Below are 26,405 nucleotides of genomic sequence, written 5' to 3'. Positions count from 1 at the left end.
CACCAGATTTCAGACTAATAATTTTTTACCAATTTATCCACATTCATGATTTGCCATGCCCATTATAAAATAATTGTTCTAATATTAACACTTTGAACCTTTTTCTCTCTTTTTTTTGTCCACTCTATTTTTTATTTTTTTTACTTTTATTCAATTAACTGTGGTTTTTAAAATACCATTTCCCCACCTTTTCCACCATTTTTGGTCACTTTGAACCATTTTATTTCTAATTAAAACAAGGATCTATTAGATGACTATATAAGGCCCTAATAATAATGAACGTTCATGGATACAGTGATTTTAGAAACAATAACAGTACATTTTCTAAGATAAATACTAGACATGACTGAATGTTTCATATTTACTTTCCGCCGTCTCCAAATAACTTGAATAACTTTGGCGTTTCCGTGCTAATCTCATCCTGTTCTTACGTTTACACTGAATCTCAATCTGTTCTGGAATGTTGTTCATTTTTTTTTTGGTTGTTTTTTTATTTTTTATCTCCTCACCTCTCGGTCGTTTCCTTATGTTTGACACTTTGTCATCATCGCTGCTCACATACCAACGTCTGGACAAGACCCAGCAGGAGTGTGTGGCACTGTTGTGGTTGAAGAACGTTCTTTACGCAGGGATTTAAACACATGATATCACTGTAAGGGCTGGGATTGTTCATCAACATTTAGCTCAAGGCTGCTTTCAGACCTCGTCATACTTCTGTTTTCTATGAGTAATGACTCCACTATCTACACTATCTACTGTCTGTTAAAACAATAACACCAGGACAAAAACATCTAAACTATGCACTTTAGCCTTGACTGATTTCTCACCAAACCCCAAAAACAAGAAAAAGAAAAGAAACCTCAAGCAAAGAAAGTGTTGAGAATAAGCTTAGCTTAGCGTTACATATCATTGATTAGCAATAGCTTAGCTTTAACTATTATTGTTAGGCCAAGAGTAACTTAGCTTAGCATTACCTATTATTGATTAGCCGAAAGTAGCTTAGCTGTACCTAGCTATCATTTTCTAACTCGGTCGCTTAGTTTTTCTTTCCTTATGATTCTATAGCCAAAAGTAGCTTAGCTTAGCTTTATCTATTATTGCTTAGCCAAAAGTAGCTTAGCTTTACCTAGCTATCATTTACTAACTCAGTCACTTAGCTTTACTTTCCTTATGATTCTTTTGTCTTTTGCCAAAAGTAGCTTAGCTTAGCTTTATCTATTATTGCTTAGTCAAAAGTAGCTTCACTTTACCTATAATTTATTAGCTCAGTCGCTTAGCTTTTATTATTTTTTCGCAAAGAGAAGCTTAGCATTACCTATTATTACTTAGCCGAAAGTAGTTTAGCTTTACCTAGCGATCATTTACTAACTCAGTCGCTTAGTTTTTCCTTCCTTATGATTCTATAGCCAAAAGTAACTTTGTGTTGCCTGTCATTAATTAGCAATAGCCTAGCTTTATCTATTATTGCTAGGCCAAGAATAGCTTAGATTATTTCTATCTATTATTGCTTAATCAAAAGTAGCTTAGCTTTACCTAGCTTTCATTTCATTTATTGGCTCAGTTGTTAAGCTTTTATTATTTTTTCACCAAGACAAGCTTGTATTTGTAATCGTCAGGAACTGTTGAGTCAGAATTCAGTTTAGAAAGTGAAAATAAACTTGCTATAGCAATGTTTTCCCTCATTAGCATCGTGCTAATCCTGCCTGATGCTAGGTTGATAGTTGTGAACTAAACTATAGAGCGCTGTAGCCTACTATATGTGTGTTTATTAGCCTGCAGCTCTCGGTTGTTTCTGTAAATACTGACTGTACAGGTTTTTTCACGACTCATCATGATGGATTTAAAGTAGATGAAAACACAGACATAGTTGTAGCTCTGCCTTAAGCCTCTCAGCTCTAAAACGCTTTGTGTAACAAACCCTGAGCATGAATCAACTCGTATGAAGCACCTGCTGCCAATTTAAATAAGAACCTTCATTATTATGAAAAATGAAGCAGGTGCGTCTGATGGGTTCGTTTCTCTGAATATCAAGGTTTATTAGTGATTTACACATTTAGCAGCTTTTTCAGTTAAAATGAAAACTTGTGTTGCTTTTGGTTGATATGAATAATAAGGAAAAGTTAAAGATATCAATGTAAACCACAGGAGGCGACAGTTCCAACTGTGAGCTTTGGTAGTAGACGATAAAACTTGATTATTTAGAGCAACTAAAAGCATATGTCTGTGTTCAACCACCTTCAGCTACAGTGGGGATCCCTGCTCTCTGGGACCTTTATTTTGGAGGGTCGTGGGCTGAAAAGTTTAAGAACCACTGATTTAAAGCAACAAAAAGCAGCATAAGTTGTTATTTTGACTGAAAAATCTACTAAATGATGTAAAAATCAGGATGAATTTTTCTCTCCAATAGAAAACAATGGGATGTTTACAGGCAGTGGGGCCGTGTGACATCATCAATCACGTGATTTTAAAATGGAGAAACAGGCTCTAAAACTGTAAAGTAGTCCTATTTTTAAAAGTTAATAATACAAATATGGTGAATAATAATGTGTTTTGTTAGACATAGATCTACTAATAAGAACATTTAGTAGGTTTTACTTGTTAAAACAGTGGAGGATCCCTTTAATGATTGTCATTAAATAAATATGGCACAACTTTATTCAAAATAAAATAGAAAAACTACTGGCCTGCGTTGAAGCACGTGTACACCATCTAGTGGTCAAAGATGTAATGACATGCTGCAACATCAAACATAATGAGAACAATAATGTAATGATTTGTTTCTTTCAAAAAATAATAAAATAAAGCAAACAAACAAAGTAGGTTTTTAAATGACTACTTTAGCATGAGATAGAGGTCTACACAGGGTTAATGTAGAGACTTACAGCGGGGTCACATGATCAACATTCATGTCAGTATTTAGAATAATGACCAATCAGAGCATTAACACAGGAAACAACAATGAGTTTGTGTTTTTGGGGTATTTTTTTAATTTTGTAGGTTATTTGATGTGTTTTTGTTGTCATTCTGTTGATTTTTTGAGTGAATTTGTGAACTTTTGTCATGGTTTCGTCTGTTTTGCTATTAACATTGTGTATTTTTGTTGTAATTTTGTGTTTTTTTTTTGCTTTCATTTTATATATTCTTATGTCATCTTGTGTATTTTCTTGTTACTTTGTATAATATTTGATTATTTTGTGTATTATTGAAGTAATTTTGTGTGTTTTTGTTCTAATTTTGTATATTTTACTGTCATATTGTGTTGTTTCCGTTTCATTTTCCCCATGTCTGGATTCATGAGTCCAAAGTCCAGGCACAACAAACTATTCCAAACGCTTTTATTGTAAAATGGCAGCAAAACAAATGTACTTAAATTATCCTGATCTCTCACTGTGCGGTGTTTAACTTTTACTAATCTAACTTTGGTTTTATTCAAACCATCAAACCTTACGTTGGATTTAATTTAAATGGATGGTACCAGCCCTGTGGACCAGGTGAAGCTTCACAGAGAACCTGGAACCTCCACCCCACACCCTGAAGACCAGGTGGGGCTTCACGGAGAACCTGGAACCTCCACCCAGGAGCTCACACAGCTCAATTCTTCACTGGTCCAGGTACCAGAAGACCAGGAGAATCCACAGACCCAATGTGAGTTTCTGATCCAAGAGCTGGAGGACCAGCAGAGCCAGTAAAAGACCAAATTTCTGAGTCACCAACATGAGACTGATTCTGTCCTGGACCAGCAGCAGAAGGACATTGATGTCCTCAAAGAGTCTCTGGTCCAGGTCCACCAAAGCTTAAAGGACCAGCAGATCCAGTGGCAGAAAGACTGGGACGGCTTCATGGAAACACAGGAGGAACACAGACAGAAGATAAACCTTCTCAATGAGCTGATGGAAAAGAAAAAGAATTCTTTCAGCGACTCGTCAAAAATGTGATGAAGCAATGGCAGAAGATGAAAAACAGCTTTTGATTGGCTACAAGCAGCCACCACAAAAACATGATCACATCTAAATGTTAAATCTAAATCTTGGAGCAGAGATCACCACTTCCAGGGAAACCTGGAGCTCTGGAACAACCTTCCGCTCTCTCTGCGTTTGATTGTCTCTGTTGACACCTTCAAAGCCAACTTAAGACTAATTTATTAGTTCAAACTTTTAATGAGCTTTTTTGGTCTGTTATGTTTTCATGTTGTCCTGATAATGTGTGTTGTTTTGATTCTAAAGTGTGTATTTTAGTGTATTTTTGATTTTAAGCTGTGTTGTGAAGCACATTGTGGCTTTTTGTCTATGAAAGATGCTATACAAATAAATATTACTTACTTATTAAACAAACAATATAAAACATAAAAGGTTGGTGACCCCTGCTTCAGAATAATGACCAATCTGTGCATTAATACATGAAAGAACAAAGGTTTTAGTTGGTTTTTGTTCTTGTTTTAAGTGATTTTGGATTTATTCTCAACTATATTTGTTGTTCTGCCAAACCTCCTGTGGGCTCCTCCCTCCTGCTAAGAAGGGGAGGGGCCAGGTGGAAGTTCCTCCCACTTGTGAGTGTGCACACCTGATTCTTAATGACACTGATCAGTTACTGTGGGTGAACTGGAGCCAATTATGACTGAACTTTAATACAGAAACTCTTTAATGTTTGGATGAATTAACATCTCATGGTAAGAACCTCTAAATATTACCACAACTTTATTTTAAACTTCTGTTGTTTGGATAATTCACTCAAAAATAATCAGAAAACTTGAAGTTAAACATTGTTTAGTACGGACACTTAGGTTGAAAGCATTTATTGTTTGATAAATTGTTTATTGTTTAACAGGCAATTAAAGTAATATATATATATATATATAAACACATAAGAAGTAATTGAAGTTCTAGAAGTCCTTTTCAAGTCAAGAACAGTACAAAATTAAGATGAACTTGACTTTTTTTGTCATTCTGTATGATTTTGGAATTATTTTGTGTATTTTTGTTGTTTTGAGTGATTTTGGAATTAATTTGTGTATTCCTGTTGTACTTTGGTGCTTTGGGAGTAATTTTGTGTATTTTTGGAGACATTTTGTGTAATTCTGCAGGTATTTTGTATATTTTTGTAGTGGTGTTTTGGGGCCTGTGGTTTGCTTGACAGGTTACAGGAAGTAGGAACCAGACTAGATCCAGTGTTTGAGAGGATTCTGGTCCACACTAACACGCTCATTTAAAGTGTAAATCTCTTGCTTACAAACGCTCCCATCCAATGAGGAAACCCGGTCACATCCATTTACCACCAATAAACAACGTCAGAACCCATGAGGATGGCCCCCAGCCCAATGTTGAGAACCCCGACCATGATCTGGATCACCTGCGGGGGAAACAAACACAGTGGAGATGATGAAGTCAGGGATAGAGCCTGTTCTGGATGTTCTTTAGGTGCTGGGACACGGCCCAGCAAACTGAAGATCTGATGGGGGGGGGGGGTCAGGATGGTGACCCCGTCTGTCCTGGACATGCCTACAGAATCCTAGACTAATTTTTTCTTTCTTCTATTTTTTGGAGTAATTTCTTTTGTTTTCCATGCAAATTTGTTTGTTTTTCATGATATTTTTTTCTGTTTTCAGACTATTTCTTGTCTGAGCTTAGAAGATATTTGAAACAACAAAATTAGTTTGAAAAACAGAAAACAATTACTCTGAAAAATTAAAAATAAATGTGTCAGAAAAACAGAATAAAATATCCCCAAAAAACAAACCAAAAAAAGAAGTTATTCAGAAAAAAAAATTTCATCAATTCAGAAAAATCTAAACTTCAGTGAATGCAATAATCTTCTGTACAATTCTGACTAGTTATACAATTAATTGTAGATATCTAAACTAAAAAAGTTGTTACTATGGAGGTAAATTTGTTATTAAATCATTTTTAAAACGCATTTTCAATCCAAAGTTTACTTCAATCAAAAATCTATATTTTCAATGAAAGAAAAAAGAAAAAGTGAGACCCAACTTATTGCATTTTAACACTTTTTTCTTTGATTGAAAATATTTAGTTTTTATTGAAATATCTTTTTTGATTGAATATGAAAAACACAAATGTGCTACCCATAATGTGCCCCCCCCCCCCCCCCAAAAAAAAAACTTCAACAATCAGAAAGTTCATTTCAATCAAAAAATAATAATAATGCAAATACATTTTACTTTGAAAATATAATTTTCTGAGCGTTTACTATTATTTGGGCCATAATATAGTCATCTTAAAGATGTAAATCCTAGTTTTAGTCAGAAATAAAATGCGATAAGTTAAATTGCAAGTAATACACAATAATCACAAGTTTACATGTTTTTACCTTTTCTTTATTTACCAAAATGAAACAATGTCAGTTTTCCCCAGTGAAATGTTCAAAAAACAATTGTCAAAAAAACTAAGCCCTTTGCAGCTTTGAAATAAAATGATTAGATATTACATTTTCATCCATAATCACATTTTGGAGGATTAAGGTACGAGATCAGTTGTGATCCAATTATAATTAAATTGGGAATAACAGCTTTTACAAAAGAGTATAGTCAGATAAAACAAACATAAAAGTAGCATCACAGTATATTTGGGGGAGAAATATATATGACTATTAGTTACTAAAAAAAAATGAAATACCATTAAACGTGTCTGCATATATGGAGGATTTATTTAGAAGGTTGATGTGTACTCATAGCACAAACTAATATAAAGAACACATACTTCTAAAATATGTTCAGGTTTCATTTAATCAGAAAACTTTTTTCAGGAAATTTACTTTGATCTCCTGACATCAAAAAATAATTTATCATCTGAATAAATAAAACCTCAACATATTATTCAAAAAGAAAACAAAATTAAGTGCTGGAGTCATTTTTGTGTCTTTGTTATAGTTTTGTGTGTCATTGAAGTCGTCTTGTGTATTTTTGTTGTTGTCTTGTGTATTTTTGTTCTCGTTTAATTGATCTTTTACTCATTCTGCGGTTTTTTATTATTATTTTTGTCATTTTTGATATTTTTTGTGTGCTTCTGTTGTTTTGTGTTATTGAAATAATTTTGCTTATCTTTGTTGTTTTGTGTATTTTTGTTGTTTTTGAAATCATTTTATTTTGTAGATTTTATTGTTTCCTGCATATTTGGAGCCACTTTTTGTGTTGTTGTTTTGTGTGTTATTGGAGTCATTTTGCCTATTTTTTGTTGCCTTTTCATTTATCTTTTTCTCATTTTGTGTTATTTTGTCATTTTTGTTGCTTCCTCCTGATTCTCAGTAATTTTTTGTGATTTTGTTGATTTTTGTCTTATTGGAATCATTTTGTCAATTTTTCTCTCATTTTGCTGTTTTTGAAATTGTTTAGTCATTTTTGTTGTTTCCTGCACGTTTGGAGTCTTTTTCTGTGTCGTTGTTTTGTGTGTTATTTGAGTCATTTTACATATTTATGTTGCTTTGTGTAATATGTAATCTGCCTCATTTTGTGTTATGTTTTTGGAGTCATTTTTGTCCTTTTTGCTTTTTTGTTTCTAATCGGAGTGACTTTTTTGGTGTTGCACCAGATTCCTGTGATGAGCGTATGTTTTACCACACGTGTCACAGGAATGTCTAACACCTGTGTGGATTATTTCATGTCGTTTCAATTCATAAGGCATAATAAAGCTCATCCCACACGTGTTACAGACGTGGGGTTTCTCCTCCATATGGGTTTTCAAGTGGCGGTTCAGGGTCTTGGAAAGACTAAATGTTCTCCCGCATAATTTACAGGAGTGCGGCTTTTCACCAGAGTGGATTTTCATGTGACGCAACAGATGTCCACGAACGGCAAAAGCTTTGCCACATTTTTCACACGTAAAAGTTCCAGTTCCCGTGTGCGTTACTTTGTGTTGTTTGAGGTGTCGGTGCTGAATAAAGCTCTTCCCACATGTGGTGCACGTGTACGGTCGTTCCCCAGAATGAATTTTCAGGTGGCGTTTAAAGTTACTTAAAAGATTGAAGTTGTTTCCACATATTTTACAAGAATAAGGATTTTCAACACTGTGGGTTTTGATGTGACACAACAAATACCGCTGAATGGTGAAAGTTTTCCCGCATGTTTCGCAGGAGAACGGTCTCACGCCCGTGTGCGTCAGTTGATGCTGTTTCAGGTGTCGGTGCTGGATGAATGTCTTGCCACACGTGTCGCAGACATATTGTCTCTCCTCGGTATGAATTCTCGAGTGGCGTTTGAAGTTCTTCAAGAGAGAAAAGTGCTTCCCGCATATGTCACAGCAGTATGGTGTTTCGCCTGTGTGAGTTTTCATGTGGCACAGCAGATACGTGTGAAGAGCAAATGCTTTGCCGCACATTTGGCAGGAAAACGCTCCGACGCCGGCGTGGATCAGCTCGTGACGTTTCAGATGCTGTGGTTGAATAAAACCTTTCCCACACGTGTTGCAGATGTACGGTCTTTCTCCAGTGTGAATTCTCATGTGGGTTCGGACGCTGTTTTTAGTGGCGAAGCTCTTACCACATATTTCACAAACACGTGGGTTCTCTTCAGCGTCGTCATCGTCACCAGTAAGACCTTTGTCATGTTCCTTCTCGCTCGAAATCTTCTCACAGGTTGGACAGAAATATGGTTTCTGTGTTTGGTAAAGTTGAGGAAAATCTTCTCCGCAGACGTCACACGTTGAGAACCCGACATTTGAGACACTTTCTTGCTCCCTTTCTGATGTAGATTTGTTGTTTTTATTTTTCCGACGCATTTTGTTTTTCTTCTTCTGCGTGGATGCTGAGTCAGTTTTCTTTTCTCGTTCCTCGTTAACAGGCGTTAGCTCGCTCTCTTGCTTCAGTGCCACATGCACAGGCTCTGGTTTCTCATGCTCTTCTTTAACTATAATCACCTGATACTCTTCAGTCACTAAAAGATCGTCTTCCTCCTTTATTTGAAGGTTCAAACCCTCGTCTTCCTCTTTGATCTGTGGAGATTCTCGTTCTTCTTCGTTCTTCATCATCATCAGGTGAGACTCTGAGTCCTGATGTTGCAGATATGAGCAGGATTTCTTTCTACGTGCATCGCTTTGTTAAATGCCTGAAAAACAAAATAATTTAAGTTTACTAAACATAATGTTACGATCAATAAGTTCAGGGACATTTTGTCTATTATTGCAGTGGTTCCCAGTGGTGATAAATAATTACAATTGTAGTGTAATTATAATCACAATTGTAATTGAAATCATCTGTTGCAGTTGTACTCGTAATTGAATTGTAAATGAGTTCAGATAATTGACTGTAATAATAATAATAATGCATCAGTTTTATATATCACTTTATCATAGACACTCAAAGCCGCTTTACAGAATTAAGGCATTATTCTTTCACTCCACACTTAGTGGTGGTAAACTACTATTGTAGCCACAGCTGCCCTGGGGCAGACTGATGGAAGCGAGGCTGCCATAGTGCGCCATCGGCCCCTCCGACCACCACCAACACTCACTCACACACTACATTCATACAAGGCAATGTAGGTGAAGTGCCTTGCCCAAGGGCACAATGACAGATACCACTGGGGTGACTGCCACCCCACTGTGGCACCTGGAATTCTCAGGTGTAATTGGCCTGGAATTGACATAAAATTATATATATATATATATAACATTTTGATTAAACACAAAACTGGGGAACCACGTTGCAGTTCTATAGCTTACACATACTGTAAGTAGTTAACAATTATTAAAATGTGTTTCTTATAAACTTTTTCCACTATCTGAGTGAACCTTCAGCTATAGAGGTGGTAGAAAGGTTAATGAGTAATTAGAGTTAGAATATAATAGAATTGTATATAAATAGGGACGATACACTTTAACATTGTAACACTACTGTGAAGATAAATGTAACTACAATATTTGCATTTCCTGAAGAAAATGCAAGTGAAGATGCAGGTGCTGGCCTGCTTCACACAGCATTAGCTTAGTATTAGCATTAAGTAGCACTAGCATACATTTTTATTAGCATTAAAATGAGCTAGCATTAACAGCAACATTAGCATTAACCTAACATTAGCACTAAGCTAGCATTAGCATTAACCTAACTTTAGAATTAGCCTAGCAATAGCACAAACCTAGCATTAGCTAGCATTAACATAAATTTGTATTAGCATTAATATTAGCTAGTACTAGCAATAGCTAACATCAACATTAGCTAGCATTAGCATTGATTAGCATAACCTAGCATAAACATCAGCCTAACCTTAGCATTAGCCTAACAATAGCATTAACCTAACATTAGCACTAACCTAGAATTAGCATTAGATTGCATTAACATACATTAGTATTAACCTAGCATAAGTATTAACCTAGCATTAATATAAACCTAGCATTAGCATCAGGTTAACCTTAGCATTAACCTAGCAATATCATTAACACGAACCTAGCATTAGCATTGGCAAACATTACCATACATTTGTATTAGCATTAGTATTAACTAGTATTAGCATTATTTATCATTAACATTGCCTATCAATAGCATTAACACGAATGCTAATTAGTTAGCATTAACATAATTTATATTAGCATTAGTATAAGCATTAATTAACATTAGCTATCATTAACCTAGCATTAGCATCAGTCTAACCTTAGCATTAACCTAACATTAACCTAGAATTAACATTAACCAAGTGTTAGCATTAACCTACTGTTTACAATAGCCTAGTGTTAACATTAACCTAGTGTTAGCATTAGCCTAATATTATTAGCCAAGCATTAGCACCTACCTAGCATTAGCATTAGCCTAACGTTAGCATTAACCTAACGTTAGCCAAGCATTGGCATTAACATTAACCTAGCATTAGCTGAAAATTAGCAATAAGGTTGAAATAGGTTGAAAAATGTCGACTGCATCCTCACTAAATAGTTGTTGCTAAATTCTAACTCATGTCCCTAGTTGTGCTTTTACATAAAATATTATAATCAATGCACTAAAATGTAAAGATGCTAAGATGAGAATAAACACATACACAAAATATTAAAACCTATTTTTCATTGATTAGGAAGCCAAACAAGGTAACCAAGATATAAGAATATAATTAGATGATAATGTTTTTAGTGTAGTTTACAGCTGATTTAATATGTTGTTCAGAACTGACCTGTTAGCATTAGAGATGCTAACAAAAAGCTAAGTATTAAGTTATTTATTTCAGACTCAGTATTTGTGATTAATTGTAAATTAACTTTAGTAATTGAGAACATAATTGTAATTGACTTTCAGGGAATAACAAATCATAATTTAATTAGAATTGGCAAAAATTCCAGGCACCGTAATTATAATTGGACATAGATAATTGAAAGTTGAAAATTGATTGTATTTATAAAATGCAATTGAGTCCAACCCTGGTGTGGGTTAGGACGCACTCTGAAATCCATCAAACTCAGCAGTCTGCAACCTTTATTCTGAAAGGAACCATTTTACCATATACTGGCTCTGTAATAATGTATTTATTTTGTTAGCCTTTGGTGCATTTTAAATTGGCTTACCGTAATTTTTTTTGTATAATTCTCATTTAAAGCTTAATTTTTCGCTGTTAACTGTACACAGTTTGTTTAAAAGTAATGTAATAAAAACCATTTTTTTCCCTGACATGATAAATAATTGTGATTATAATCGTGATTATCATTTTGGCCTTATTACAATCGTGTTAGAAAAAGATAATTTTTTGCCTGTAATAACTTAATAAGTTCCGTGTCGTGTTGCAAATAAACATGAAAACAATCGCTTCAAAACCAACGTGTTTTATTCTCCACTGCAAATATAAAGTATAAACATGTATTCTTCTACTGTCTGTTTTCATGGATCAGGCTGTACACCTGGAACATGACGTCAGGTCTGCGCTCCTCGGGAACCCTCCTCAACATGTCAGCCATGGTCTGACCAAACCTGGAGCACTCGTCGGTTCCCTGGAGCAGCTTCAGCTGCAGCTTCTGCAGAACGTCCACCCTCCGCTCCTCCAGGTTGGTCATCTGCGTCACGCACCAGTCATCCGGCTCCCGCCTCCGTTTGGGGGCGGGGGCCTCAGCCGGGCCGGAGGTGGGGGACTCAGGCGGGCCGGGCTCCGGGGAGCTGCAGTCGGGTGGTGGAGGGCGGGGGGCAAGTGTGGCGAGTTTGATTTTGGTGGTGGGGGGTCCAGAGGCTGTGTAGCTCTCTGCTGAACTGGAGGACGTCTGTTTTTAAATGAAACACACAGTGAGCAGCGGGATACACACACACACACACACACACACACACACACACACACACACACACACACACACACACACACACACACACACACACACACACACACACACACACACACACACACACACACACACACACTACAGTTAGAACTGGGCAATATATCGAGTTCTCTATATTTCTGATAAAGAAAATTACAATATCACCTACAGTATATCTATATATGTTTTTCTTATTTTGTATTAAATTACTCATTTTGAAAAGCTCAGTCTAAACAAGTCACATGACAGAACTCACTCACACATGCTGTCCCTATAGAGGAGAAAAAAACTGAAGTGACACATATTGTGCAGCTGTTTGTTAATAAATATGTTTTTTGCATCAGCAAATTTATCCCTGAGTTGTATTTCTGGTCCGACTTTATTTAAAATAAAATGATCAAGATTCATGCATTTTTTTCTCTTAAGTATTTGTGTTGTTCTTTTGTGTATTTGTAGTAATTTTGTGTATTGTTTGCTGCCATTTTCTGAATTTACTTTTGTGTGTGTGTGTGTGGGGGGGGGGGGGGGGGGGCACTAGTTGCCTGTGATATACGCAGAACTATTTATTCATTTTTTTTAACCAATCACAAGAACTGTGATTTTACATTAGCCAGTGTGGCATTTTGCATCAACAAATTAAAATTAGAATTGTCTTTCTGGTAAAACATTATTTGAATTAAACTCGCCATTTTGAGGGAAAAATATTTAAATATGAATTTTGGTCCATATCGCACAGCCCAAAACAAAATCGAAAACTCAATAGATCTTGAATCTCAGTATATTGCCAAGCTCTACGCAAACAACAATAATAACAAAAATCATACCGTTTGTCTGTTTCTGGACTTGATTCCTCTGTGTTTCACGTGTTGATCCAACCACGTCAGCGCACGGTAATACGGCGGCAGTTTTTGGTTAACTACATCGCCGCCTATCGACGTGCGTTTTTTACACAGCCGAACATATTTGTCTCGCAGGTTCTTCCACCTCTTCATACATTCGGTCACCTCCATTCCTGTGGCCAACGATATTTTCTGCCACGAGTTATTCACCGTGATCGAGTCCTTGTAGTGTTCTGAGTTGGAGTTGTAGAGGTTTTCGTACTTCTTCACCTCTTCGATGATTCTGTCATTATTATGTCTGTCGTCGAGGTCTTCCATTGGTAGAAAAGACTCTCACCGCCACCTCCACAGATGGGTTTTCTTCTTTTAAAATAAAAAAAAAGCGGCGCATACACAGTAAAAACACAAAAAGCGATTAACGGTAATGAGTTAGTGAGCGGACCAATCACAGAGCTTGCGGTGAGGGTCGTTTTAAAAGCTACGGAGCAGAAGATCCGTCGAGGGAAACGGAGCTACGTGAAGCTACGGCGTCGAGTCAACGGAGAAGCATAAACAAAGCTTTAACATGGCGGCGGCTCGGTGGCGTTCTCGCAAATTCACGCGCGTATGACGCGTACGCGAGACTTCCTGTTTCTCTACATAGTCGTAGCACGACAGTTTCACTGAAGTTCCTCCAGTAAAACACAAACACACACACACTACGTAACTTCAGCACAGAAGGACACGTCGCTTATTATGTTTGGATAAAAACACAAAGCTGTGATTAAAGGTTTAACAACAAAGACCCACATTAACAGCCCGGTGTGAGCTTCTATTGTCCCGGTGTCTCCTCCTACCTATCCCCGGTGTACGGTGAGCTCCAGCGGTGACGGTTAATATCATCCTCAACCCGGATAAACCTCAGCAAACATCGTAGATTCACAAAGAATGCATGGACTGAACAGTATTATTATTATTTTATCCTTATCATCTTCTTCTTCTTCTTCTTCTTCTTCTGCTTGAGTTTTAATGACATGTAGGATCATTACCGCCCCCACTGGTGAGGAGGACTGTGGACAAAACTGCAACAACACAAAGAAGAACTGAACTGCGCTGTTCATGTGGCTCATATAATTATTATTTGACTTCTGGCCGTTATGATATAATGTCATATGATTATGAGATAAAAAGTCATAATTATGAGAAAGAAAGTCATGACTTTCTATTTAATAGTTATGAGTTTCTTTCTTATAATTACAAGTACATCTTAAAAAAAAAGCGCGCGTGCGTGTGTGTGTGTGCGCGTCCAGGAAGTGCAGAAGAAAAAGAACCAGGAAGTGATTGTTTCCACAAACAAACTGCGCCACAGTTTCACGATCGGATCAACGAAACTAAACCTTTGGCTTTAGTTCTGTCTTTAAAAGGTAAGTTGATATTTTTGTACCTCTTCTGTTTGTAACGTGTCGTTATTTGGTGATTCGTTTTAAATAATAAAACAGTAAAACATTTACACTTTCTGCTCATTTTAAATGTCATCACTAAGTTTAACTGTTAACATTAATTCATAATCACTAAAAGCTTTCTATTGAACCACATCCGTGATCAAGTTAGACAATTTTGAACTTTATAAAAGAATGACGTCACTGTTAAAACAAGTTGGACCACTTGTTTGCTGTAATGCACGAGACAACTTTATTTGATTCTGAAGTAAACGTTAAATCAAACCTGTGGAGTGGAAACTACAACCAAAACAACGACTGAAACACAGAAAAATAAACATATGTTACACAAAATAACTCCAAAGCACACAAAATTACAACTGAAAAACCCAAAAAATAAATAAATAAAAACACATAAAGACCAGACAAATACACATGATGAAATAAAACAGACAGACGTACAAAATGTGTCCAAAAGTACATACAATGATTTAAAACACATATACAGTCACAAAGCAACAACAAAATGAAACAGAATGGCTCCAGAAAGGTAAAAACACACAAAATGACAGAAAAATGAACATGATAAAATAAAAATGCACAAAATGTGACACAAAAAATACTCCAAAAAAAAACCACATACACACAGTGACAGAAAGATACACAAAAAGATTTAAAACACACTTTAAACAACAACAAAAATAATCAGTTACTCCAAAAACACACAGAATGACAGAAAAATGAGCAAATTAAAAGAGAAATGCACAAAATAACTCAGAAGCACAAAAAATTGTAATTAAATAAATAATGTAGACAGGAAAAATACACATATTCTAAAAAAATAGACAAATGCACACAAAAAAACAACTGTGAGGTATCAAAATTAGGGAGTGGGCTTTTGGGGGCCCCTACTAGTTGGGGGGGCCCAAGGCAAGTGTGACCCCTCGCCTAACGGTAAGTCCGCCCCTGCTTAACGTCCCATCTCTTTCCTTTTCCAGGAGCAGCGAGAATGGCTGTGACCGTGACCAAGACGGAAGGGGTCACCATGCTGACCGTGACCTCTGACCCTAAGAGTGTGTGGCCCCCCCTGTGCCAGGTCCTGAAGGCCCTGCTGTACAACCCTCTGTGCTGTGGGGTCTCCCAGTTCCTGAAGACCAGGTCCCTGTATCTGTTGGGGGTGAGTACTGAGTGGCCATCACTTATTTCCCTACACTGCAGCTCAGACTAAGCCACGCCCCCTCCCCCCTGTGATACCAGGCTCTCCAGGTGATGGTGGGGGCCGTCAGCATCGCTCTCTCAGTGATTCTCAGCCTCACTCCTGGTGGAACCTGGTGGGAAATGGATTACTCTGGATTCCCTTTCTGGTGTGGAGGATCAGTACGTATTATTAATAATGTTTTTATTGTATGTTTCACTTTATTTTTCTCTTTTTTATTATTATCATTAATTACAACAAAAGTCATCTCAAAGTGCTATCAAAATATAAAGTTTGTGATAAAAAGGAAAAAACCCAACAAAAATAAATATTTTTTGACATTTTTGTTGTTTCCTGCATATTTTGTCATTTTGTTGTGTTTTTGTGTGTTGTTGGAATTATTTTGTCTGTATTAGTTTCTTTTTCTCTCCTTTTGTGTTATTTTGTTGTCATTTTCTTGTTGTTTTTTCTTGTTAATTTTTGTTGCTTTCTGCATATTTTTTTTCTTTTTCATTCTTTTGTTTTTTGGCATTTTGTGTGTTTTTGGAGTCACTTTGTGTTTTTTTTGTTATTCGTAGTCTCTCGTGTGTTTTTACAGTAAATTAGTTTTGCACTGCCATGATTCCACATGAGAGAAAAAATGGCCAAACATCCTTAATCTCTGTCTTTTGTCCTTTTTCCATTATTTTATCTGTAGCTCATTGCATTTGGGATCTTTGGCTTCATTTCCGAGCGTTTCTCCAGTCCGTGCTTGGTGAGTCGTTTCTATAACCTACAGTACAAATAATGAATCTTTTTAAAACGTTGTGTGATGTTCCTCTCTTTCTATAAATAACATCTGACCAAACACTGAGTTATCTGAGCCCATTCTTGTGTTTCAGGTGCTCTTCAACATCATCCTGCAGCTGACTGGAGCCGCTTTCGGGATTGCGTCCGTGGTGCTCTTCAGCATCAATATCACGCAGATTAATCTGTGGGATTTCTGCAGGCCAGAGTACGACTACAACTATCGCTACCGTTACGGTAACGACTACGATGAAGGACGCAGGGTTTTGACGACCACGTTGTCGCCCCAAGCGCGAGACATGAAGGAGAAATGTTTGGAGGGCAAACGGATGATGTTGGTGAGTTCATAGGATGTGAACGTCTCAGTGAACCACGGGAACTTAGTACCGTGGTTCCAATAATCACACTGCAAACATTTAGTTTGATCTGATCAATACTTTTTGAGATGTTGACAGTTTTGTGAGGGGGGGATGTGTTTTTATTTTTCTTTTATTTTCAGCTTATGATTAGGGCTGGACGATATGGGCCAAAACTCATATCTCAATATATTTTCTCAAAAGGCGATATACAAAATAAATCTCCATAATTTTAATTCAAATGAAATCTGACCAGAAACACAGGGTTCTCACCAGGAATCTTTCACAGCGTAGGGGGATCTCATGGCCCACAAGCGAGGGTCAAATAGTGAAGTAAAGCTAAAGTTGGGGTTTTTTTGTTGTTTTTTTTAATTTTTGTTCCAGCTTTACTTTAAAGCTAAAAGTTATTTGTTGAATTGGTGAGGGTGATGATGAATGTAGTTAGTTTATTTTATTAAGTCATGCTTTGTATGGGTCCTCCACTAATAAACACACACACGCGGAGGAAGCACACAGTAGAGCTTTAATCGGGCTGAAAAAAGAAGACCCGGTTCAAGAGAACACGGCCCAAATCTGTCCGACCAGAATGAAGCCAGTGTCTCTTCAGAGGTGCAGTCCGCGACTCTCAGATCCCTCTCTCCCCCTCCTTTTCCGCTGCTCTCTTCCCCGCCTCCAAACTTTCCAAAGTCCCTCCTTCAGAGGAGCTAACAAGCTAACGTTAGTCAGACAGCAACATCAAAGTAATATAACATGCTCTTTTAAAAGCATGTTACTGCAGTGCTTCTCTCTCTCTATGTGCACACAGTACACCAACCTGCGCACACACAAACACCACATGCACCACAGAGTTCTAGTGTAACAATTACAAATCAAACATTATGTAAATCAAGCAGCAGTAATTACCTTTCAAGCAGAAAACTCACCAATTCCATCTTCTACTCCTCCAGACCATACACTGTAAAAAAAGACAGCGCTCCAGCCCTGGGAAAGGGGCGGGGCCTGTGAGCAGCAGCTGTCAGACAGTCCATCAAACACAATACTGGCTCTGATTGGTTCTTTTTGCTCGGTCACGGTGCATTCTGCATTCTGTCAACCTGTTTTTTTCACACAAACTATTAGTTTGATGTAAAGCTGTCCTTACATAGTGACAGCTTTAACAAATATGACAAAAACTTACTTTTAAGAGTTGCAGACTGCACCTTTAAGCCCGAACACGTTGCGTCTGGTTGAAGCTCACTGTTTATAATAAACAATGATTACGGTTACCAAGCGGAGGATGAAGACAGGCAGTATCGGGGGCAGCTAATGTAAGTGGCGGCAGGGGTCCTCTGGATCCTCAGATAAAGATGGGATCATTATCGCCTGTATTAAACAAACGTGCGGCTGATTTGTGTTTCTGGGTTATTCAGATTAAAAAGAGGTAAAACAACCCGTGCACGCCTGAAAGTCCCTTTAGTGTTCACGTGTGCAGCAATTATTACAACGGTACCGATTAAAAAAGGAACAGCAACAGAAAATCCATACAACGTTGCTGGAAACTGAACGTAGGGGGCGCCATCGCTCCGTAGGGGTGCAAAATTACAACGTCAGGGATCCCTGCACTCAGGAGAGTAGAAATGTGCGATATTTTATCATTTATGATTTATCGTCAAAAACATTCTCACCGGTAAGAATATGTCATCCCACGATTTAAACGATAAATTCCCATGTTGGAAATTAGCGAGGGCCACGGGCCATTTGTCCCTCAATTTAGCCAAGAATGTCCCTAAAATCCTTGTTCCATGGACCAAAACTGCCCATTTGTTGTCAACTTATTATTCTCTGGAACGGAATGTTGTTTACAGCAGCTCAGCAACGAATCCTCCGCGGCCGCGGTGTGCACCACCCCTCCCGCCCCCAGCTCTCACACACACACACACAGATGGCGGTGCTCGTCACGGGTACCTGAAGCTGTCGTGCTGTGATACATCATGAACCACTACTGGGTTAAAACCAGATAAACATCAACAAAGTGAACCAATCCTAGTTCCTCCATCAGATCCACCCAAAGTTCCACAAACACGGGGACAGAGATAAACCTGTAGCAACCATTATGAACTGGACTCAACTAAAGCTAACTATGCTAAGCTAACACACCGACACACAGACTGGGCTAATAGCTAATGCTAACCACTGCATATAAGAATAGACCAAATAAAAATAACACGTCTTACTGTCATAAAACCACAGATTTGTTTATGGTCAGATTTAACACTTGTATAGAAGAATAAAAGCTAAACATGTCACACATTGTTGTGAACTAAATATTAACATAAATAATAATGTCACTATTCATTCATCCCAACTTGTGAAGCACAATATTTTTTAATTATATTTCATGTGTTCACAGACAAGCTGATCCCATTAGATTAATGTAACTATTGAGATTATTACACCTAAATATACTGAATGATTAAATCATCAGCTTGATCTGGTTTAATTATAGGAAATCAGCGAGTTATTTATTAATCATAACTTTATGTAACTCATAAGATAAATGAAACAAGATTCAGCAACAGTAAAAACACTGATGGAGTTATTTTTGCTTTTCATATGCTTTTTTTTTCGAAAATAATTTCATTTTAAGTGAGGAAATAAATTAATTACTTACAATAACACTAAGAGTGATCCACATGCACTAATATATTCCATAAAATATCAGCTCATCAACTCTGAGTCAGCAGATATTGTAGCCTTTTTAATGTGTCTAGTGTTGATGTATTCACATTTATTTGTGTTTGTAAGGAACCAGTTGGGAATTGTTTTATTTTTTTATAGTTTTTTTTAATTTATCGTGATGTTTATAGTTATCAAGATAGAAACCAGAAATTATCGGGATAACCCTAAAACACAATTCAGGGTTAAAGCAACACTGTGTAACTTTTGGTCACTAGAGGCACTAGACCTGTAACTTTCACGTCAAGCGACGAGGTCAATTGTGACCTCATCGCTCAAAGTTGAAAAAAATTGAACTTTTTAAGCGACTTCAAGCGACAACTCTGCCATCCTTCACTGTCTGTAGAGCGGAGGCAGAAGCCCCTCCCCCACTACAGTGCAATCGGCTGCAGCAGAGGGCTGTACTACACTTCCTCAATTTATCTGGGCAAAATGAAAGCAGTTAACTTGTTGAATAATCCTACATTCTGCGTGAACTTATCCGTTAGTAACTCTGTAAGTTAATCATTTAAACCGTAAAAGTGGCGCTGTCTATGATACGTGCTGTAAACATACGACCAGAGAAGAAGGAAAAGAAGTGATCAGACCTCTCCTTCTCTCCATTGTCATCGCTACCACACACACACACACACACATGCTGTTCATTGCGTCAGTGAAGTGATAAAGTGATGGAATGACCAAAAAGCACCACTTAGTAAAAAAGTAGTAGCAAAAGCCTGAGCTCCATGAGTATATCAGAGCCTTTGGTCATGTGAAACGTTCTCAGGTCACATGACCTGGCCAAAGACGCTCTGTTTCTCCAAACTTACATGGGTGGTATTTTAAGAGGGCAGCCCCGCTCGGAGCATTGATGCTGTCATTCTGCCTGAGGAATCATTTAAAATCACTCATATACGACAACTCTTTAGGTGACAAAGTCTGTGTTGTGGCTTTACACTTGCTGATGCCAAATGCCACAGACACAGGATACTTTGATGTTGTAAAATAAAGACATTTTTGGTCATAAATGGTCGATGTTAGATATTCGCAGAGGGCCATATTGGATTTTTCCAATATGGCGATTCCAGACACATTTGAATTCTTCCCCTAATAGATCAGACTACTACAAGGGACAGTACGTGTGAGTGAGTTCTGTAGTGTGGATGTTTAGGGGAAGGTCTGGGTTAGAACGCACTCAGAAATCCATCTCCTAAAACTTTTCCATATCACCAAAATGGAAATTTCAATATATCTTGAATCTCGATATATCGCCCAGCCCTACTTCCAATATCTCAGGAACTACACAACATAGGAAATATGAAAAAAAAACTATATTTTTTTTACTGTTTTCATTGGCCCATAACTGCATGTGGGAATATAAGGAAAAATTTGATCTGTTTTTATTTATAGAATAAATCTGACATAGTCAACTGGTGGCACGGGGGCCACATGCGGCCCTCAGTCTAATTGTATGCTGCCCCCAAAATAAATGCACAAAAATATACTAAAATACACAAAACAACAGCAAGAATAGACTAAAATGTACCAAAAAAATCACAAAAAATACAGTAAAAGACATGAAAAACACAGAAAATACTACAAAAATTAACAAAATGACAACAGACAAAAATAAATGAATAAAAGTATATAAGAAAATAAAAATAAATTATATTTGTATTTTCCTTTGTATTTCCACTTTTATTTATATATACAGTATAGTATTATTAATATATATCTATATTTAATTTTTGGACAATATTTGTTAATTTTTATATTTATTTATTTAATTATCTTAAGTTATTATTTAACTTTTGTGTTTTTTCCCACATATTTATATGTTTGTATTTCATTTAAAATTTTACCTTTTTTTAATTTTTCACGTTTATTTATTTATTCATTTATTTTAATTTATGTGATGAGTGAAATCGCCCATAATGGGCTGATTTGTCATCTGTAAATATAAAAGTGATTCAACGAATGTAGAGTGAATGAAGTGTGTGTCCATCAGATGCTGATGTGCGCCATCAACGGGGTGCTGATCGTCCTCTCAGTTCTTCAGCTGTGCATCAGCATCAGCTCTGCTGCTGTGGCCATCAAAGCTATGAAGAACAGGAAGAAGCAGCAGAACAAGGTAACGACTCACCATCACCACCACTGGCTGATCTGAGCACAAGTTAACGTTGGTTTTACGTTTCCTCCTCAGAGCGCTGAGGATCCAGAGCAGTACAAACCACTGCTGGAGGAAGTCCACACAGAAACAGCCTGAAAGCACCTTAGAAAACACCTTAGCCTGTTTAAGGCCTTTTCTACTTCTCCAGGTTTCATAAACTAATCAAGGAAAATAATCAAATTAAGGACATGGGCAACTGGCTGTCCCAATGTAAATGCACAAATGACTCCAAAAAACTAACACGGACGACTACAAAAATACCAGAAATAACAGAAAAGATACAAAGGGACAACAACCACACAAAATAACTAGAAAAACATACCAAACAACACCAAAAAAAATTCAAGTACTCCAAAATACAACAAAAAAAACACGAAATTACTAAAAAAAATATAGAAAATGAAATTAAACAACAGAAAAATACAGAAAAATAAATTAAACAGCAACAAAATACATTGAAAGACTCAAAATACAACAAAAAACCACAAAATGATTCCAAAAAAAAACAAATAAAACTGCAAAATACACACAAATAACAGAAAAAGATACAAAGGACAACACACAAAGTAACTCCAAAAAACATTCTGAACTACAACAAGAACGCAGAGATACAAAGGAAATTCACAAAAATGACTGTAAAAACACACAAAAATGACAAAAAAAGAAGAAATACACAACCAGATAAAAACACAAAACAACTATATAAACCCCTATAGCAATCACAATAGACAAACCCTGTGTTGTTTATAGGTAATACATAAAACAGGATTGATGATGTTGTATACATGGCCACTCTTTGAAATGATACAGAAGTTTACATTTCTTTAATAATTTACATTTGTCAAACTTTAAAATATTGTGTAGTTGAAAAGCACTAAGTTATTATCACCTATTGTAGGTAGTGTGATAAGGATGGCACTTTCTATAAATGATAAATTCTTACTAATGCGTACGACACACTTAAAACGTCCCCAATGACCCCACTTTGTGTGCGACCCACAAGTTTGAGAACCACTAAGTTGTAGTTTGCTCTTTAACCTCTGATTATTTCTCCATGTTGCCTTAAAACTGGATTCACTTTATTTCTATTTTATGTTTTCATTTCTGGACAAACTTGGTTGTCATCTTGTTTTTTTTATTATTGATTTCAAATATGGAACTGGTTGGATGTGTGATGGGATGTGTGTGCATGCGTGCGTAATCTTCTGTCCATTAATCCAAAAAGTCAGAATTAATAAAGGTTTTTCCTGAAATGTTGATTATTTTTAAGACACTTAAAGGTCTTTTTTATTTGAAATGAAGTGTGAGTGCAAACAAAGACATTAAATAACAGCTGCTGATAAAAACCCCTCCCTTGGCATTAGAGGAAGTGGAGGTTGGGCCAACAGATGAGGGCGGAGACCTATGTTCCTCACCAATCGGCTTCATCGAGGGACCAAAATCCATCCAATGGAGCTCAGCATTATTCTCCACGTCCGTCCAATCAGTTCTTTCACCTGTGAGCAGCTGAAGACACACCCACACACACAAAACACACCTTTATCCCACATAACACAACATTAATGCCAAAACACCCGTAGCCATAACAGTGATTGATCCACAAAGGCTGAAAATAAATAAAGAAAAAAATAAGTTCACTGACCAAATATTACAAAAAAACGTCAACATCAAATTCATCTTTTGTATTTGAAAAATATTTATACATCTGGCATTAATTGCAATTAATGATGAATGGCGAAAATTTTGATATTTTGGGGGAATTGCACATGTGAATGACAAAATGGGGGGCTAATACTATCAGTTTCACTGACATCACCGTAGAGATGGGACTGATGACATCATGATGTAGAGGTAGGACTGATGACATGACTGTAGAGGTAGGACTGATGACATCACTGTAGAGGTAGGACTAACAGAATTTGTAAAGCATTTAATTACCTCCGCCAACATACAGGGATGAGGTAGGACTGATGACATCATCACTGTATGTTCGAAAATGGGTGGGGCATAGAGGTAGGCTCTCCAGTAATTGGGTCTGGCGCACACGTGCCTACGGAGTGCAGTGATTAGCCACCTATTGGTAAAAGGAAATCATAGACATATTTATACAGAACATTGCTGAAAAGTTTGTGATATAATGGTTGAAAATGGTCAGCTACGTCTCAACACTTTAACATTTCTGCCACACCCCTACATGCAACACACCTCAACGTGCACCACTTCCCGACATGCGTGTGGTTGTGAGGGCGCGTTCAACGCTGCTTGCTGCTTTAATAAGGTATCGTGATTGAAAAAAAAAAGCATCTCTTTTTTGTCTTCCATTAGTTTCTTTAAAACTAGGAGTGTGACGATATCTCAATACGGCAATATATTGCGATATTTTTCGCACAATCAATTATCGATATGCTAGTGCCTAGTATCGATTTGTTTTTGTTTTTGTTTTTTTTAAATTCCATAACATTTTCTGTTGGGATTGCGGGTTTGGGTCGGTGATGGGATGCGCTGGGTCCTCGGCTCCTTGGGGCTTTCTCGGGTGTGTATGCGGGGGGCGGTGGCTGCCTCTCAGCTTGGGAATATGGGGCGTCTTGGGGGCTGCTCAGCCCTGGGGGGGTGGCCTGGGGCTCCATGGCCCCTGCTCTCTCTGCTGGCCTTGAAGGTATTGAAATGTGATGTAGAAGTGTCAGAAATGGGAGTAATGTAGTTAAAGAGCATTAAAAGGAGCAAAAAAGTGATGAAAATAGGTTAAAATAAGGCAGATTTGGTATAGTTGCAGAAAAAGGGTAAAAATAAGCAAAAATGGGCTCAGATTGTTTAGAGAATATTCCCAGTTTCTTGGTACACCTAGGTGAGGGGGAAGCACCGCGGTACGCTCAATGGTGATTTTGGGCCGAGCCTTTTATTTTAAACTTATGGTATTAGTAATGGTATTCATGATACCTATTGGTCCACAAATCTGGGATATCGGCCCATTACTCATGATTGTTTGAGCGCTGGACCAATTACAGCTGAGGGCCCCTCCCTCTTGGGCCTCAGCTGTCAATCAATCAATTGTACAGAGAAAGAGGAGAAAATGGAGAATAGCAGCAAAAAGCGGAAAGGAGGCGCAGAAAAAAATCGACTTAGAAAAAGACAAGCTCTTCAGGCAGATGTTGCCAAATGTGTGAAAATATCACGTTTGCTGGTGGCTATGACGGCGCTTCGTCTTCAGCAGCAGCAGCATCCGAAGAGGCTTGCTAACTAGTCATCGACCGATTTTTGCGTGTTTTAAGTGTATCGGCATCAGCTGATGTGTGCTGCTGCTTTTGCCGATACACTTCATTAACAGAGCGGCTGCTACAGGGCTCCATGTTGCTGCAGACAGAGTGCAGAGAGCAGAGCCCCTCCCCCCTCTAGCAGAGCTGAAGCAAGCTCTTCAATCCAAACAGGCAGGTTTTAAACTTGCTTTAATTATAAACAGGAAAACACCAAATCTGGCAACCCCAGCCATAGATTAATGTGTGGCAAACAGACTCTCCACCTTGGATTCTTTGTGATTAATTAAAGAATGTTAGTGATGAACCAGTAGGTAAAAATGTGAAGTTTTTGTGAAACTATGTCCTCAACTTTCAAAACTTTATTCGATAACGTGAACAAGCAAGCAACCTTAAAACAGCCGTTCAGTCCTACAGTATATATTCTCACAACTGCAGGAAAAACTTGGTCTTTTTTTTAATTTATTTCTTCAATCCCAACGGCAGGTTTTAAACTTTCAAAGCATCTTTTAACTGTTTCACTTAGCGTTGTTCTGTGGGTCCCCGTGTTGTGTTGCACTTCTAGTTAACGAGCAGCTGGCTGTGTGTGTGTGTGTGTGTGTGTGTGTTTCTTTTTTAGAACAGAAACTTGAACAGAACTGGGAAGATGGTGTAGGTTGAAGTATATTAACAAGTACATATACACCAACAAGACAGTGAATAAACATTGTTACAAGAAAGTTTGTTTTCATTCATTGGTTTTATTTTCTTTCCATCAATACCTGGTGGTTTTATTTAGTAGAAAAAGGTGGTTTTGGGGTTTAGTTACTATTTATTTAGTTACTCTTTAAGCCCCGCCCCCTGCTCAGGCTCCACTTCCTCTTCTGTTTCCACAGGTCCAACCTTTTATGATGCAGGTTCTTTGAATTTCTTCCCCATCTTTGAACGAAACATCTCTTTCAGCTTTTTTGACAAGCTTTTCTTCTTCTTCTTTTGAGAGAGCAGTTCTTGGAGCTTGTCCTTCATCTCACGCAGCTTCTCCACTTGTTGTTGTTCTTCCACCTCCCACTCCTCACTTACTTCTGCCAGGAGTTCTACTTTCTCCATTACGTTCTTCAGCTCCTCTCGTTGCTCCTGCAGCCTCAGCTCTCTCTGATCAATCTCCCCTAGCTTCACGTGTGTCTGCAGAAGGCGCTGCTGCAGCTGCTCCTGGTTGTTTCGGTTGTCTTGCTGAAAGCGATGGATGATCTCCTTCAGGATTTTTTGCCGCTGTTTATTCTGGTGAAGTTGATGCTCCCTCCGTTCTATGTCCTGCTGCTCCTCCTCCTGCTTTAGCTGTGTTTCCTGCAGGAAGAGGGAAATCTCCTGCTGTTGGAGTTTCTCCTGCTGCAGATACTCTTGTTTCTTAATCAGCTCCTGTGGGAGCTCCTGATGTTCCTGCTTGTTGTTAAGCTTCAGCTCCAACTGCTGTAGTTGCTTTTGTTTCA

At 37.6% G+C, this 26,405-nt stretch overlaps 3 protein-coding genes across 4 annotated transcripts; 1 reads left to right on the top strand and 2 right to left on the bottom strand.

Annotated features, from left to right (window-relative positions):
* Positions 1-5,034: 5,034 nt before the first annotated feature.
* On the bottom strand, positions 5,035-14,093 carry LOC114477418 (gastrula zinc finger protein XlCGF57.1-like). Of its 2 annotated transcripts, XM_028469679.1 has the most exons (3): positions 13,906-14,093; positions 8,489-9,052; positions 5,035-5,346 (listed from the first exon to the last, which is right to left on the bottom strand). In XM_028469679.1, exons 2-3 carry the CDS (start codon positions 8,976-8,978, stop codon positions 5,285-5,287), a joined length of 552 nt encoding a protein of 183 aa, XP_028325480.1. In that variant the 5' UTR covers positions 8,979-9,052; positions 13,906-14,093; the 3' UTR covers positions 5,035-5,284. The 2 variants fall into 2 exon arrangements, with proteins under 2 accessions (XP_028325480.1, XP_028325479.1); XM_028469678.1 differs by lacking the exon at positions 5,035-5,346 and having other exon boundaries at positions 7,349-9,052.
* Positions 11,732-13,911, bottom strand: LOC114477422 (uncharacterized). The gene is made up of 2 exons (XM_028469684.1): positions 13,055-13,911; positions 11,732-12,176 (listed from the first exon to the last, which is right to left on the bottom strand). The coding sequence occupies exons 1-2, from the start codon at positions 13,385-13,387 to the stop codon at positions 11,790-11,792; spliced, it is 720 nt and encodes a 239-aa protein (XP_028325485.1). The 5' UTR covers positions 13,388-13,911; the 3' UTR covers positions 11,732-11,789.
* A 246-nt stretch (positions 14,094-14,339) lies between the features above and the next one.
* Positions 14,340-21,965, top strand: LOC114477421 (transmembrane protein 176B-like). The gene is made up of 7 exons (XM_028469683.1): positions 14,340-14,472; positions 15,486-15,664; positions 15,745-15,864; positions 16,380-16,436; positions 16,564-16,806; positions 21,527-21,649; positions 21,722-21,965. The coding sequence occupies exons 2-7, from the start codon at positions 15,497-15,499 to the stop codon at positions 21,782-21,784; spliced, it is 774 nt and encodes a 257-aa protein (XP_028325484.1). The 5' UTR covers positions 14,340-14,472; positions 15,486-15,496; the 3' UTR covers positions 21,785-21,965.
* The last annotated feature ends 4,440 nt before the right edge of the window (positions 21,966-26,405 follow it).

Source organism: Gouania willdenowi, chromosome 16 (genome assembly GCF_900634775.1).
Source record: "Gouania willdenowi chromosome 16, fGouWil2.1, whole genome shotgun sequence".
Lineage (NCBI taxonomy): Eukaryota > Metazoa > Chordata > Actinopteri > Blenniiformes > Gobiesocidae > Gouania > Gouania willdenowi.
The sequence above is the reverse complement of the archived record's forward strand: the minus strand, read 5'-3'. Positions and strand labels throughout refer to the sequence as shown.